General features: G+C 41.4%; 5 protein-coding genes and 3 non-coding genes across 11 annotated transcripts; 4 read left to right on the top strand and 4 right to left on the bottom strand.

The window, feature by feature from the left end:
* Positions 1-151: 151 nt before the first annotated feature.
* Positions 152-2,809, top strand: LOC6567311 (uridine phosphorylase 1). Of its 3 annotated transcripts, none has more exons than XM_001993731.2 (7): positions 152-231; positions 965-991; positions 1,138-1,264; positions 1,339-1,680; positions 2,040-2,181; positions 2,346-2,539; positions 2,621-2,795. In XM_001993731.2, exons 2-7 carry the CDS (start codon positions 981-983, stop codon positions 2,708-2,710), a joined length of 906 nt encoding a protein of 301 aa, XP_001993767.1. In that variant the 5' UTR covers positions 152-231; positions 965-980; the 3' UTR covers positions 2,711-2,795. The 3 variants fall into 3 exon arrangements, with proteins under 3 accessions (XP_001993767.1, XP_032596138.1, XP_032596139.1); XM_032740247.1 differs by having other exon boundaries at positions 153-245; XM_032740248.2 differs by lacking the exon at positions 152-231 and adding an exon at positions 299-421 and having other exon boundaries at positions 2,621-2,809.
* LOC6567310 (sperm-associated antigen 1) lies at positions 2,792-5,688 on the bottom strand. Of its 2 annotated transcripts, none has more exons than XM_043215182.1 (6): positions 5,661-5,688; positions 5,086-5,356; positions 4,480-4,907; positions 3,782-3,909; positions 3,571-3,698; positions 2,792-3,337 (listed from the first exon to the last, which is right to left on the bottom strand). In XM_043215182.1, the coding sequence occupies exons 2-6, from the start codon at positions 5,347-5,349 to the stop codon at positions 2,840-2,842; spliced, it is 1,446 nt and encodes a 481-aa protein (XP_043071117.1). In that variant the 5' UTR covers positions 5,350-5,356; positions 5,661-5,688; the 3' UTR covers positions 2,792-2,839. The 2 variants fall into 2 exon arrangements, with proteins under 2 accessions (XP_043071117.1, XP_001993766.1); XM_001993730.3 differs by lacking the exon at positions 5,661-5,688 and adding an exon at positions 5,554-5,580.
* Positions 5,689-5,733: 45 nt separating this feature from the next.
* On the top strand, positions 5,734-5,805 carry Trnaq-uug. Its single transcript has one exon. It is a non-coding gene; the product is annotated as a tRNA-Gln (tRNA).
* Positions 5,806-5,998: 193 nt separating this feature from the next.
* Trnaq-uug lies at positions 5,999-6,070 on the top strand. Its single transcript has one exon. It is a non-coding gene; the product is annotated as a tRNA-Gln (tRNA).
* Positions 6,071-6,181: 111 nt separating this feature from the next.
* Positions 6,182-6,254, bottom strand: Trnak-cuu. The gene has a single exon. It is a non-coding gene; the product is annotated as a tRNA-Lys (tRNA).
* A 505-nt stretch (positions 6,255-6,759) lies between these two features.
* Positions 6,760-9,737, bottom strand: LOC6567306. The gene is made up of 2 exons (XM_001993729.3): positions 9,523-9,737; positions 6,760-9,449 (listed from the first exon to the last, which is right to left on the bottom strand). Exons 1-2 carry the CDS (start codon positions 9,601-9,603, stop codon positions 6,912-6,914), a joined length of 2,619 nt encoding a protein of 872 aa, XP_001993765.1. The 5' UTR covers positions 9,604-9,737; the 3' UTR covers positions 6,760-6,911.
* Positions 9,738-10,377: 640 nt separating this feature from the next.
* On the bottom strand, positions 10,378-12,747 carry LOC6567827 (serine/threonine-protein kinase svkA). Its single transcript, XM_001993728.3, has 2 exons — positions 12,477-12,747; positions 10,378-12,394 (listed from the first exon to the last, which is right to left on the bottom strand). Exons 1-2 carry the CDS (start codon positions 12,580-12,582, stop codon positions 10,443-10,445), a joined length of 2,058 nt encoding a protein of 685 aa, XP_001993764.2. The 5' UTR covers positions 12,583-12,747; the 3' UTR covers positions 10,378-10,442.
* Positions 12,748-13,447: 700 nt separating this feature from the next.
* On the top strand, positions 13,448-15,519 carry LOC6567826 (CDP-diacylglycerol--glycerol-3-phosphate 3-phosphatidyltransferase, mitochondrial). The gene is made up of 2 exons (XM_001993727.2): positions 13,448-14,706; positions 14,919-15,519. Exons 1-2 carry the CDS (start codon positions 13,639-13,641, stop codon positions 15,336-15,338), a joined length of 1,488 nt encoding a protein of 495 aa, XP_001993763.1. The 5' UTR covers positions 13,448-13,638; the 3' UTR covers positions 15,339-15,519.
* Positions 15,520-15,617: the final 98 nt, after the last annotated feature.

Here is a 15,617-nt window from a genome sequence, read left to right on the forward strand (position 1 = left end):
AACGCAAAACTTAGGATAAGCTAAACGAGGGTTGCCAGATTGTTACATTGCAATCATTTGAGTCTTATTTGCAACATATTTACACACATACAAATATAAATAAAACGCTGGGGCACTCAGCAAGCTGAAACGTTGTAAAACAATTTCAGTTTATCGCGGGCGCTCGTCGTGATCACAACTGATCGGCGGAAACCGAAAATAAACCTAGAAGCATTTTGTTCATAAAGATAGGCACGCACCAAACAGTTTAGCAAATACTACTTTTAAGAAAATATAAATAATTATATATATCTCAATATATATGTTACATATATATATATGTATTTATATGAAAAGCATGTGTATTCAGTTATATAGATAAGATTAATAAGTTTGCGATTAATAAGTTTGCAACGTGTGATTTATATATTATTTATTTTTGGTTAATAAATATATGTATGTGTACATATATACTGACATAATTCAAATTTTAAACGGAAGTGTACATTTGATAAACCAAATTTGTGAGACAGAAACAAACATAAGAAAAATTCTACCAATCAGAAATTATATGGGAATCACACAAAAAATATAATTTCCTCAAATCATTAAATTATTTTAAATTTGTAGGAATAAAATATGTCAGAAGTGTGTGTGATTGCAGACGTTTCAGTTATAATAATGCCTGTGTGCCAAAACTGTTGTATCTTTGAAGCAGATTTATTAGATATAAATGAATGAAATAAGCGATGTTTGTTGCGAAGGGGTCGGTAAATGTTAACAATAAATGTTAACAAATATATGCTCGAATAGAATTTGAGCTCAGAATAGAATTGGATCAAGTGCAATATTCAGACAGAACAGTTTCAATCGAATAATTTGTTTTTGGCCTAAAGTAATTATAGTTTAGCTTTATATAATTAAGAGCATAAGACAAAATTATAGAATGAGCCTAATATGTGTTTCAAAACTTTGTACTTTTAAGAAACTACATTTCAAAAATGTCGCTTAGGTGAGTAAAGCTGAGGGTTTGCTAATTAATTACTTAAGCAAAATATTGTGGATTGTACGTGTGGAAGATTCGCGAAAATAGTTTTATTTAAAATTCACCACTTCTCACTCTAAAGACTTTAAAATAATGTGAATAATCTGTTTTAGCAACTGCGTTAATCTAAATAATTCCAATCTCGATGGTATGTCCTCTGACTTTTTATACCATCTGAATATCAATGTGGCAAACACCAAGGACACTCAGGATATACAAAAGCAGTTCGGAGATGTTCGGGTGCGTTGTTAATGGGGAAATGAATGTTTGCAAATAAACACGAATTGCTGCTTTTGCCCGTCTTCTCGGATCAGGTCATCTGCATGGGCGGCACTGGTAGACGGATGCTGGAACTGGCTAAATATCTGCGTCTCAAGTTGGGTATAAGTGGCGAAGGCGAACCGATCGATTTATGTGAGGCTGGACATCGCTATACCGTCTACAAGGTGGGACCTGTTCTGTGTGCCAGCCATGGTGTCGGTTCCTCGACGTGTTCCGTCGTCCTCCACGAGCTGCTTAAGCTGGTGAAGTATGCCAAGTGCCAGGATCCCATATTCCTGCGCATTGGCACATGTGGTGGACTGGGAGTTAAGCCAGGCACTGTTGTTGTGACCAAGGATGCCTACAACGGCTACTTGAGAAACGAACATGAGATCGTAAGTGTTCCAAAAAACATATACACTCAAAAAACAAATTTATAGTTTTATACTCAAATGGAAGACACCAGGATTGAAATGTTCTATAGATTGGTGTAACTTGATTCTGATTGTTAATCATAGCACTTAAATTCTGATACCACCTTAAAATACAACTAAATCATCTGGAATCATAAGTATAAGTTTTCTTCATACTCATCTTACAAAATGAATATTGATTTATATTTAGCTAAACAAAATTCAAAGAACAAATTCTAACTTACATTTGAAATTCGATACAAATTGTACTTGAACTGAGCTATTTTTTCAAGTGTTGCAGAGAATGCAGTTATTCAATGTTGTTGTTTCTGTATTCGTAGCCGATTCTGGGAGAGCGTGTTGTGCGACCAGCTAGTTTCCACGAACAACTCATTGAGGACATTGTAAAATATGGTACCCAAGCGGATGATGGTTTCGAAACCATTAAGGCGAATACGATGTCCACCGATTGTTTCTATGAAGGCAAGTATGGCGCAATATTGTTTTCAATATTCTTAGCATAAGGATTTGGGCATTCTCGGTTTGATTTCTGCATAAATACTACATATTACTCGATGCTGGGTCGCTTCAAAACTTCCCAGATTTTATTATAGTATTTCGAGCAATATAACCAATTTTATATACAGGTCAAGGTCGCACCGATGGCGCTGTGTGCCAATACACAGAGGAGCAGAAAATGAAATTTCTGCAAACGGCTTATGAGAAAGGTATACGAAATATCGAAATGGAGGCAACAATGATGGCCTCATTAACGCTCATGGCTGGAGTCAGGGCCGGTGATATTTGTGTAACTTTAGTTAATCGCCTAAATGGCGATCAGGTGAGTCTTATCTAATATTTAGCCATTTCCCCTCGACTGGCTGTCGTTATTATTATCTTTAATTTTATTTTTTTTTTACAGGTAACAATCACAATGGATGAAAAACACGAGTTCGAGGAACGTCCATTTCTAATTGTGGGTCGTTTCATTAAGCATCTGCTGAACAACTGATTATATCAGATGAAATATGTATTATATTCATATGTATGTATATATATCCATCAAAATTAATAAACACAGTCATGGCATGCATATATTAAATATGACAGCTGTATTTATTTAGGCCTTTTTTCGTACATCTTATAATTCCTGGATCAGAAGTTTGTTTTTGCTGCTGCCAGAGTTGTTGTTGAGGCGCAACTCTGGCTGTGATGTGGGCATTCCCTGCTGCATCATCATCAGTGGCAGCGGCATCTGTTGCTGCTTCTGACCGATATCCGAATTTGAATTGGGATTGTGATTGCTGCCCTTCAACTTGCCGAGAGCCTCAGCGGCGCTAGCTATTTTACTCTTAACCACACGATTCGGCTTGACCAACTCGGCCAAATCATATTCTTTCTTGGTCTGCACGACCTTTGGCTGTGGCTTTGCTTTTGGCTTTAATTGCTCTTTTTGATCCTTCTTCTCTTTCTGGCTCTTCTGTTCCTTCTGGTCCTTCTGCTCCACCTCCTCAATGATCAGGCGTGTGGCATTCGACGGCGCCAGCTCTCCCAGCTCTTGACGCAGCTGCTTCAGCATCTTTTGAGCGCTTGCATTGTTCGACTCCAGATTCAGGACACGTTCATATAATCCATAAGACTGGCAATGATATTTTAAGCATTAGAAACTCAATCAACACTACACATAGAAAGAGAAGAATTTAAGTAATTTTGAAGATTGGTTGTCCTTGCTAAATTGGATTAAATGTCGCCTTTGGAGCTATATGAACTATACATAATTGTTCAGCTGAATAGACGGGCATTAATGGATTACACTATTTGTACCCTGCATAATACCCTGCACAAGTGTATAAAAATGGGTATACTCAATACCTCCCGACGTCTTCCGTAGCCATAGTTGGCATCCGCCAGGCGTAAAATTGCCTTCACATTATCCGGCTCAAGGCGCAGACAAGCCTCACAATCCTCCATAGCTGCCACATATTTATGTTGCTTCAACTCTGTTATGTTGTGCCACAAGAAACACACAAAATAAAGTTAATAATAGAATGGGACTCACAGTAGCCATAATAAATATACTTACGTGATATGGCTCGATTGTTGTAGGCGCGTGCTGCCTGCTCCGGATCGTACTCTATAGCGAGGGTATATTCACTTACGGCTTGATCATAATCCTTAACTTTAAAGTACTCATTGCCACGCAGACGAAACCTGTAACGAATACCATTCTATATAATATATAAGTTAAGAACAAGGCCAAGGCATATCAAAAGGCATATGACACGCGCGCCTTGGCAGCATTTTCCACTAACGATGGACTCAGTCGCAAATACCCAGATCCAACGATCACAGCCAAGGCACCACAGAACCACCGTGGGACTCCGACGCGACACCCGACACCTCCACCCATCGGACAACAGCGACAAAACAACAACAGACAAGAGCCAGTAGTCCGAGGCTGATGAAAACGATCAAGTTTTTTTTAAAAATAAAAAAGCAGTTGAGAATCGCTTAATTTGCATTTCCACAGATTCCGTTGAATATTTTTCCAATATTTGCTGTAGTTTAGTTATTTATGATTTTTAGATTGTATAACAAAAATAAAATCTGGAATTTGACTTTATGAACGGATAATTGTCTATAGCAAAATTGCAGCTTAAGAATCGTTTCAAAATAAAAATGAAAATGAGAAGATTAAAGACAAATAAACTGAATAAACTAATTTTTCTACTTGTCTCGCTTTTTTTTTGTTGTTGTTTTTCTCAGTGCAGTTCTACTCACCTCTCGGCATATTGCTCCCGCTCCAATTGACTTAATTTCTTGAGCTGCTCGGCCAGACGCTGCTCAGCGACGGCTTGTTTGTCGATGTGGCCGGCTTTTGATTTTGCTACTGCTGCAGTCTCAAGTTGGTTGGCCCTCACTTGGACCTGCTCTTTGGTGCGCTCCTCCTCGAGATCCATGCGCAGTATCTCCTCATCTGGATCGTATTTGTCCCATTTGTTGTAATCTGTGGACTTGATTCGATTTGTCTGCTTCTTCGCGCTGATGTTTGTTTTGGCAGCAGATTCAGCTTTTTGTGTTTTTGTATCTTTATCCTCTTGTTTGTCTATCTCTATTTTGGATGGCTTTCGAATAGGCGGCAGATGGGTTGAATCCTCCTTTAACACACTTAGCGCGTGATCCTTGTACTTAATGTGTTCTGTCCAGTCCTGTGTAAAAAAAAAATATGACAATTAAAATTTGTACACTAAACAATAACACATTTTTATTTAAGATTTCAGATACATCAATACTACTACTACACAACAGATTATGAAATTGTAGATTTGATTCCAAGTTGTTAATTCACTTCAAGAATATAATCTTCGATTAATATTTTTGACTTACATATATGGGTTTTAGTTCTTGCACATCCAGCGTATCGCTTGTTCGTATTTGCTCCTCGTAGCGAAACATTTTGCTGTTGGGTTTTAGCTCTTTTAATTTCTCCTCGGCACAGCGCGTCAAATCCGGATAAAATCCTTCCTCGCCGGAACGCAAAATCATCACTATTTTCTCCATTTCGCGTGGATTTTCACATTTCTTCACGTAATCAAAGTCCAGATGCCCAACGGGTATTTGATATTTTTCCAATAATCTTTTCTTTTCCATATTGAATCTTATTCCGAAAACAAAACAAAAACTGAATTATAGAATTGTATTTGATAAATGTCACTCAGCTGTTATTGATTTAACAAAGTTTGTTTTCGCCTTTTTGACTGCTTAACAACGGCTATCAGATATTGAAATTTCAGCATTTATGCGTAAAGTTAAGATTCCAAGCAGTCTGCTAAGTTTTTTTTTTTTTTTGTTTACCTTGTTTTTATTACAGTTTATTTTAAAAGTTAACTCATCCGTGATATAATTTTCGAAAATGCCGCAAACTACTTGCGCCATTTATAAGCACCAAACGAAATGCTCACCAAAACGCATTTTGCAGCACTGTACCGAAGCCGATAGTAAGAAAAGTATGTTTTGGCAGACATTTCCTAACGAGGTTCTATGGTGTAATGGTTAGCACTCTGGACTTTGAATCCAGCGATCCGAGTTCAAATCTCGGTAGAACCTTCAAACTAATTTAATTTTTATTGTTTTTTTCTTTTCAGTATTTTCTGTTAGAACTCCAAAATTTCTGTGTACTTCATGTAGATGATATGTTCAGAATGAAATATTTTCCGAAAATGTTTTCGCATTTTGGTTTTTTATTTCAATCACAATGCGGCAAGGCGATTTATTTTACTATATTCAGCCCTGTCAGCACGGTTCTATGGTGTAATGGTTAGCACTCTGGACTTTGAATCCAGCGATCCGAGTTCAAATCTCGGTAGAACCTGTTAGGAACAACCATTGTTTCTTTCTTTTTTTTATAAATATTTTTATGCTATTTCAAAAATAAAAAAATGTTTAACTTGTGTAACCAACAAGAAAATAAAAAGTTTGTTTTCGCCCAACGTGGGGCTCGAACCCACGACCCTGAGATTAAGAGTCTCATGCTCTACCGACTGAGCTAGCCGGGCACTTGCGAGCGCTGCGTCAGTGCTCCTAAGTAAACCGTCTCCTGGTAGACAGCTGGAAATCTCCAATTAGATTTTTATGTACTAAGTTTGCTCAAAGCATTTAATTTCACTTAAACAAACTTAATTTTAAAAGATAAAAAAAGAAGTTAAATTACTAAAATATAGTCGAAAATATTCTGCGTCTTTCTAACATAAATTTACTGATTCAATCGATTTTAATATAAGTTGCTTTTGAAATTAACATATAAATTGTAGACAATTTTATATAACAAACTTTTTCATCTTTCTTATCAAAAAAATTATATAGAAAAATAAACTTTAAATGTGTGATCAATTTAAAATTAATAATTTACTTTGAATTTACAGGAGACAATTTGAAAATGCTTTTTACTAATTAATTGGCTTTTAAATTGTTAATATTATATTTTTAAGAATCAGATGTATGATTTAGTATATTTTTTAATATCTTATTAATTTAATTGAAGATTCTATCAATTTAAACATTTTGTACAGGTAAAATTTGAAAAATTGCATAAACACATATAAAGAAATTGTAGAAAAACGTTCTTAAAATGCTATTGGAATTATTCGATGGATATGCTGAGAGTAAATGATACATGATAAGTGATAAAGATCATTTGTCTTTTCTCCATGCTTTTAAGTCTGATCGTTGCACTTCTCGAGCACCGTATAAACGTCTCCGTAGCGCTGGACACGCTCGAAGATGTCATCATCGCTGCCACTGGAACTGGACGACTGCAAATCCAATGATTTGGCATCGGTCTGCAAAAGGGCGGCCAACTTTGCCGACGGACGATAGTAAACCGAATAGCGACTATCAAAGCTGCGATGACCCATGTGATATTTGATGAACTTGAGCGCCCGCCGCTGCCCAATGATGGGATTAAGCGCATGCTCGGTGAGCGTAAAGTTGCCCACGCTCGAATTCGAGCTGAAGCTCTGCTGGCTCTGTGACTGATCTGATCCGGGTGCATAAAGTAGAATGCCCTTGTTAGTTAACTTGGGACGTTGAATTGGAGTAGTATCCGCATCTGGCTCTGCCGGAGACTGTGCAGCTGTAACTGGAACTGGAGCTGCCTCGCAGCCCGTTGTTGATGTGACCACCGTGCAGTCGGCCTCACCATCGGGCAGATCGATGGACTCTAAACTGCATAAATCAATCAGAGCAAGGGAACTGCTCGCTGCCACAGACTTTTGTATCTGTTTGGCACCAGCGACGTCATTGGACAGTGCCGTGGAATTACAGGCAACGCTCTGATTGTTGAAGATCGTCGACTGCTCGGGAATCTGCTTGAGTGAATCTTTAGCGGGTTTCTTCGTTGCCCGTTGCCGCAATTTCCTACGCTCCGCATAATAAGATTTCTTGGAGAGCGCCAGCGCTAGTTTCAGATCCTTATCATTATTATCATCCGTCACCTCTTCGTCCTCTTGATCCTCCACGACGTCGTCGTCTCTATTGTTGCTCTTCTCTTTTGTTGTGGTTTTCCTTTGCGTCTTGTTATCATCCTGAGATTTTTCACTGGATTTGTCCATTGAATTTTTTGCTTTGCTGCTTTGGACTTTCTTGGCCGCCTGCTTCTTAAGGCTACTGGGTGGATTGGGTTTGACAAAGGTTTCCCTAATTTGTTTTGGCATTTTGGTTATATCGGGTTTGGTGACGGTCTCCTTAATCTGCGTCAGAGTCTTATCTGTTTTATTAGGTGCCGGCGTGGCAATTTCGGTGTTTGGCTGACTGCCCAACTTGTTTGGGATCTTAGCAGGAGTCGCTTTCAGAATGGATTTCGGTATCGCTTTGCCAGGTCTGGATTCCACTTCAGAGAAGGTGACCAGTGCTTTAGTTTTCTCTGCCAGTTGCTTTCGGCTGGTTGTTGGCAACTCCTTCGTATCATCTTCATCCACATCGGATTCCACTTTTATGAATTCGATTTTTTGCTTTGCAATCTGTTCGCGGGTCATGCTGCTTTTGGGTGTTTCGAGCAGGGGCCCAGGATCTGGACTGCTACGATTCTCAACGAGCCACTCCTCCGTGGAGCTGTTGGCAATGTGCAACACTTTGGAACAAAGTCGTTCCTTAGTGCAGCAGTTGCAATCAGTTTCGAGCAGACGGGGACGCATGTCCTCCTCGCAGTTATTCTGACATTGCAGCTTGCGAACGATATGCTTGAAATGCATCGTGCTGTGCATGGATCTCGTGCTTAGTTGATGATGGTGACGATGATGATGATGGTAACTGCGATTGCGGTGACTCTGATGAGTGCGATAGGAGCAGTAGGGATAGGCCGTCGTCTTGGAGAACACGCGCCTAACGCAAGCACTACAATTGCAACCACCAGCGGCACGCTCATCATCGCTGGAGGAAGAGCACGATGTGGATGAGGGAAACAATGGCGAACTGTCGAGACGCTTGTGCAACTGTTTGCGCCGACTCGGCTGTCCATTCGAAATACTGACCGCCTTGGCATATGGATAATGCCGTGGACTCGTATGATAAATCAACTCCCGTTCGCGCTTGCGTCTGTCACGACGATGAAGGACTGCCTGCATGTGACGGCGATGCTCCTGTTCCTCATCACAGCCATATTTGGCCCGCAACTCGTCGCGTTTCCTCGGCAACGTGCGATACATTTTAATGGTGGTCATGGGACTCCGGCTGCTGCTGCACTTGGTCACCGATGAGGGCGAGGTACGTTTGCGACTGGCCCGTATATACCGAGCTGTGTCCATCGAGTGCATTGATTCCGTTTCACTGCCGCTCGACAGACAATAGTGTCCAGTGTGCGCCTTATGGCGCTTCTTCGGCGACGCCACCTGCAGCAGCGTCTTGTCACCATATGCGCTATTATGACGCCGCATCCAATCACCCACGTGCTGTTCGATCTTCTGGGCATCGAATGTGTTCAGAATGCGATCCAGTCCAGCTTCCTTCCATTTGCGCACATGCTCCTCGACAATGGGCAACGTTTGATTGAAGATCTCCTTGTTGTCGCCGCTGCAGAGCATTTGCGTTAGTTCAGTTTTACTCATGAATGCCGTCGTATTGTTGACATCCTCTTCCACAGTCTCCTCGTCGGCCTCCTCAATGCCGTCGTATTCGTCTTCGTCGTCTTCATCTTTATATAGCTGATCAATCGCGTGCACTTCAATTTCTTTGCCTTCGTCAATATCCTCGTAACGCTGTGCAAAGAATTGGGTGCGTCGGAATTTAGAGAAGCGAATTGCAAATAACGGATGTTTGTTTTGAGCTTACCTTGAGAAAACTTGACCAAACTTTTGAGCGCTCGTACGCCAGCGTTTCCAATTGTTCCTCATCGACTAATATGTGCGACATTTTCGCTGATAATTTAACAAATTGCAAACGGCCAGTTTGTTCAATTTTTTTAGTCTGTTTGCTTTGTCGCTTCTTTTTCGAAAAGTGCTGCCAGATCGATGGCAGATTTCATTTCTGGTCTCACCTTTTTTGTATTTATCGAGACACAAGTTATCGACTGCTGCTACCTTTCCACAGCTAATTTGATTACACATGTAAGGCAGACCTGATTAAAGAACAAACAAACAGATTTGATAGAATGCATTAATATTATCAAATAAATAAATAATGCTTCAAATATTGCATATTGTTGTTGATTTTTTTTCGTTGTACAATTGACCGACCACCACAGCTTATCGCACTTATCTAGCGACCTGGCGCATAATTGAAATTCCAATTACGCTTTGCATTTGTTTTTATTCTTTATTTTAAAGTTGCATATGTTTTACATTATATTAATAATATTAATATTGCAGATAAACAAACGAATACATATTTGTATGCCTAAATAACTGTTTGAATAAAACATTTGCCACATGGCTCAGTTTGATGTGTACGTACATATACAACTCTATATACATATACATATGAGTACATATATATGCATATATAGATAAACTTTCGATTTTGTTTGTTTGTTTTTTTTTAATGTTTTCATAAGTCTAACGCTGCTTGCTCCATTGGCCACTATGTCGGAATATATAGGTTGTTGTTGGTGTTGCTGTTGTTTTTGTTGTCGGGTGTTGTTTGTTTGTCAGGGGTTTGTGTTTTCATTTCGTTAACACATATAGTAAGTATATAGTATATATAAATATATATATATATATTTAGATGTTTTTTTGATTTGGAATTTTGGTTGCCTATTTGCGATTGCGTATGGCGCGATCTATGATATTATTGATGCGCGTCTCCGAATAGCCCGGCACAAGCATATGGATGAGCTCCTTCATAAACAGATCACTGACGCCGGGCGTGGAACGTTCGGCCAGCTCAAAGACGGACTTCAGATCGCCAATATCACTGCCCACACCGACACCGTGGACACCCTGCAAATTCTTGCTGCTATTGTTGTACTTCCGCTGTATATCGCTCAGCACGGGGAAGAGCAAATTGTTCAAGCAAGCGCTATTCGTGCTGTGCTGATGCTGATGATGATGATGCGACAGTCGCTGGCGAGGATCGTTGGCCAGCTGCTTGCCATGATTGGATAAATCGTTGTTGTGTTGTTGTTGTTGCTGTTGGTGTTGCTGCTGCTGTTGTTGGTGGCTGTTGCTGCTGCTGCTGCCTGTTGCATGGAATGATTCACGATTGTTGCTGCGACGCTGCTGCTGTTGATGTTGCTGCTCCATATTCAGTGGCATGCCCAAGGAGGCGCGTCGCTCCTCCACCTGATCCAGCGTGGCAGAACGTGATTGACGCAACTCTGGCTTTGAGTTGGCACGCTTCTGTTGCAGCAACTCATTGGCCGACGTCGAGCTGCTCACCTGCAATTGCTTTACTCCGGCGCCGCCACCTCCACCTCCTGCACCGCCGCCGCTTCCTGATCCGCCTGTTGGTGTTGCATTAAGCATTGTGGTTGTTGTCGCTTTGCTGCTCAAGTTATTGTTGTTGCTATTGTTGTTGTTGTTATTGTTGGGCGCGGGGGAGTCATTGCCAGGCGTTGTTGCTGCCGCTGCTGCTGCCGCTCCTGCTCCAATACTGTTGCTCGTGGATGCGGTGCTGGCGGGATTGCCCGCTGGTGAATGTGTGGTTGCCATTAGTTTCTGCATGGTAAGCTCGTGCTCCTGCAGCTGGAAGCTGTTCACACCGGCCCGTGGAGCACTATTGATGTGCAATCCCTTGACGGTCATGATCCAGGGTTCATCGGCACTGCTGCCGCTGCCGCCACCGCTGCCCTGCTTGGCATCCGAATCAGAATCGGAGTTCTCCGATTCAGTTTCACTCTCATCGCCCTTGGAGAGTTTCCATTTCTTGAAGCGATCGATTAGATCAATCAAGTAAGCATTTTTTTTGGCCTTCTTGATGAACGGATATTTGAGCAGCTCCTTGGCTGTGGGACGATTCTCCGGATCCTTATTTAAACACGCTTCGACAAAGTCCTTAAACGACTTCGTATAATTGCCCGTAAGCTGTGGCGGATTATTCTTGGGTATGAGGAAGAGCACACGCATCGGATGCAGCTCCGAATTGGGTGGTTCTCCTTTGGCCAGCTCAATTGCCGTTATGCCCAGCGACCAGATGTCCGCCTTGGAATCATATTGTGACTGCTTAATCACTTCCGGTGCCATCCAGAAGGGTGTGCCCACAAACGTGTTGCGCTTGGATGTCGTATTCGTCAATTGGCCGGCGACACCAAAATCCGCCAGCTTCACATCGCCTAGTTCGCTGAGGAGTACATTGGCCGCCTTAATGTCCCGATGCAGTTTGCGCTCCGAGTGCAAGTAGTCGAGACCCTTTAACACCTCCCTCAATATGATCCCAATGTGCATCTCCTCAAACGAACCGGCCTTCATCAGATCCAAGGCGGAGCCACCGCCGAGATACTCCATAATGATCCATAGCTTGGTGCCCTTCAAGAAGGAGCCATAGTATTTCGTCACATATGGTGAATCGCATTGGGATAGCACCATTATCTCCTGCTGTATATCATCGATTTCATCTTCTGCCTCCTCCAAATCAATGATCTTTATGGCCACCACCTGCTGCGTCCGATTATCGATGCCTTTGAAGACCTCCCCGAAGGAGCCTTTGCCAATTCGCTCCTGCTTGGTGAAGATTAGCTCGGGGTCCACTTTCTCTGTCCAGGACATGACTTGAAATTTTTCAATTAATTTTAAAAGCGAGAAATGTCAGCAAAGTAAAAAAAAAAGAATTACAAAGCAAAACTGAGTTACTGTTCTCTTTCTCGCTCGCTCTCGCTCTCGAAGTTGGTTGCGTTGCACTATTTTTCGAGTAACTGTAAGTCGCTTTGATATTTGCTGCACACACACAAACACACATCAACTATTTGCTTGCCATTTATGCAGCAACATTTATTCAACGTATGTGCTGTGTGTGTTTTTTGGTGGAAACTCGTGGCGCACCAAGGCACTAAAATTTTCGCAGTTGATTTTTGTTGGGTTTTCTTTGCTTTTGATTCTTCTACTCTCCGTGCTGGTTGTTGTTGTTGTTGCGCTGCGCTGGCTGTGCTAGTGGTGTGTGCCAAAAACAAAAAACAAAAATTGATAAATAAATTTTGAAATCATCGATATTTCCAGCAGAACTATGCCAAATCAGTGCTTATAACTATCGATTGCCAAGACAAGAGAGATGTTTGATATTTGATACAAAAACGCAATTCAATAAGAATATAAGAGAATGTATTTGCAAATTGTTTATTGTAAAATTGACTGATAATAAGAAATTTATAAATATTTTTAGCACTTTAATAAATTCAAAGTCAGATATTGCGTCATCGTCTTTTTCTGTTATCTTTTCGCCGTTATTATGGAGCCAATCAATTTTAATCAGTTTCTCTGACTCATGTGTTAGAGCTGCGACTACGTAATCTATTGTCTAAATTTGAACTGTTGTACATGGCATTTAAAGATAAGAAGTTAACCTTAGCAATTGCAGCTTAGCGAATTTGGAAAAAATTAAGGACTTTGAGAATTAATTTTTCACTCATGGAATTTAATTAAAACAGACAAATTTGCGAACAGAGTTTCTATATTGTCCGCGATGATATTTATCGTAACTTATTGCATTAAATATACATAATGTTAAAGGAATTTTTGAATAAAGCTCGTTTCATTTGAGTCAACCCTGTAATGTTCTTTCATATCGAGTGCGCCAAAACATATCGATATGCACTGGTCATATCGATATACTTACCCATATCCCTATCACTGCAGAAGCACGTAAACGTAATTTTGATAATGATTTCGTAAAACTAGTTCCCAGTTTATTATTCAAATAGTTAAAACGCAACCAATGAATGAAAGTAGCATCGCAGCTACCGTGACAATTGCCCAAGGAGCTGGTCAAGTCCGATGAGCATAAGTAAACCGAACAAAAATGATGTACCTGCGCCGTTTCTTTACCCAAGAACTGTGTCCCGCCACTCAGAGCGATCTGCTCAGTTGCCTGCAACAGGCGCCGCAACAGCTGTTTACAAGTGGGTTTGCTGGCGCCCCCGGCCTAGAGAGTCTCTCCTGGTTACACAATCTAGCACCCTGTTTTCCACTGCGTGGCGAACAGATTCAGGTCATTCATGAGCCGCAGCATTTCTATCAGACGCTGATGCAGCGCATCGGCCAGGCAAAGAAACGCATTGTGCTCGCAAGCCTGTATTTGGGCAACGGTCAGCTGGAGAACAGCTTTGTGCAGACGTTGCGTCACAGCTTAAAGGCGGAATCAACGCTGCGCCTGAATGTTCTTCTCGATTTTAATCGAGGCACACGTGGCGCCGCCAATTCCAAGACGATGCTGCTGCCCCTCGTCCGTGAATTTGGCGAACAGGTGCAATTCTCCTTGTATCACACACCAGATCTGCGGGGCATGACCAAGAGATTGGCCCCACCGCGCTGGAACGAACTGTTGGGACTACAACACATGAAGGTTTATCTGTTTGACGATGCGTTAATCATTTCGGGCGCCAATTTGTCCAATGATTACTTCACCAATCGCCAGGATCGCTACATACTCATCGAGGACAAACCGCTGGCAGATTTCTACGCGCAGTTCATTGAGCGCGTGCAGGAGTTCAGTTTGGCTGTGAGCGCTGATGCGACGGAGGGACTTCATCGCAATTGGCGCATCCTACCTTACGAGGGCACCAAGGAACAGTTCATCAAGCTTGCCAAGGAGCGCATAACGAATTTTGTACAGGACGCGTATACGCAACAGTTAAAGCTCAGGGCCGAGCAGAGCACGCAGGCGGACACGTGGGTTTTTCCTCTGCTGGAGATGGGTCAAATAGGTATCCATCATGACAGCGTGATCACCAAGAAGCTGCTCTCCAACTGCATCGCTGGCTCAAGACTCAAACTCGCCACGGGCTACTTCAATCTGACGCAGGAATACATGGACACCATCACACACAAGTGCCTGGCCCAGTGCAGCATTCTAATGGCCCATCCGAATGTAGGTGCTACAAAGATTAATTCGGATTTTGATTACACTTGTAATCAAGATGATTAGCCGAGTCTGTCTGTCTTTCAGTAATTTTATTTATTATTTTTAGATATTTAAATTTAATATAGTTTATAATTCGTTCTAGTAACTAAATCCAAATCCATTCCTAACAGAACCCATTATTATTAATATTAATGTATATTATCATAATTTCCTTGTAGGCCAATGGGTTTCAAGGTGCAAAAGGACCGGCCGGCGGTATTCCCGCAGCATATACCCTAATTGCGAAGAGCTTCTATGAGAATCTGGTGCGACGTAAGCAAAATCATCGTGTGAACTTCTTCGAGTATGAGAAACCCGGCTGGACATATCATGCCAAGGGTCTGTGGTATTACTTACCCGATGCCCGACTGCCCAATTTGACGCTAATCGGATCGTCGAACTTTGGGGAGCGTTCCGTTAATCGAGACCTCGAGACGCAAGTGTGTCTGGTCACAGCGAATAAGAATCTGAGTCAACGTCTCCAAGACGAGGCGGATCGCCTTTATGATATGTCAACAACTGCGGAGCGTGAGATCGTCCAGAGGAGCGTTCCCCGTTGGGTGCAGGCTGTGGTGCGAATATTTCGAAATTTCTTCTAGTTAATCAAATCCGAAAAAGCATATAGTTCAATTTGTTAATGTTTAGTAGGGGCCAGTTACTATATATAGTGTCTAAATACGTGTCTCGTGTTTGGAGTTGTGTTTTTCTTTGTGTGTGTATATTGCTGTAAACTATTTTTTTTACTCGCATATACAGAAATAAATTACACGGTCAATTTTATTTTAATAGTTTTTAATTTATTGGATTTTTTTCTAATGAGTGCAAAGTGCACAAATTAATATACTGGAGGAAAGGGCTTAAACCATTAGAGCTACGGA

This window comes from Drosophila grimshawi, unplaced genomic scaffold (genome assembly GCF_018153295.1).
Source record: "Drosophila grimshawi isolate 15287-2541.00 unplaced genomic scaffold, ASM1815329v1 contig_311, whole genome shotgun sequence".
NCBI classification, from domain to species: Eukaryota; Metazoa; Arthropoda; class Insecta; order Diptera; family Drosophilidae; genus Drosophila; species Drosophila grimshawi.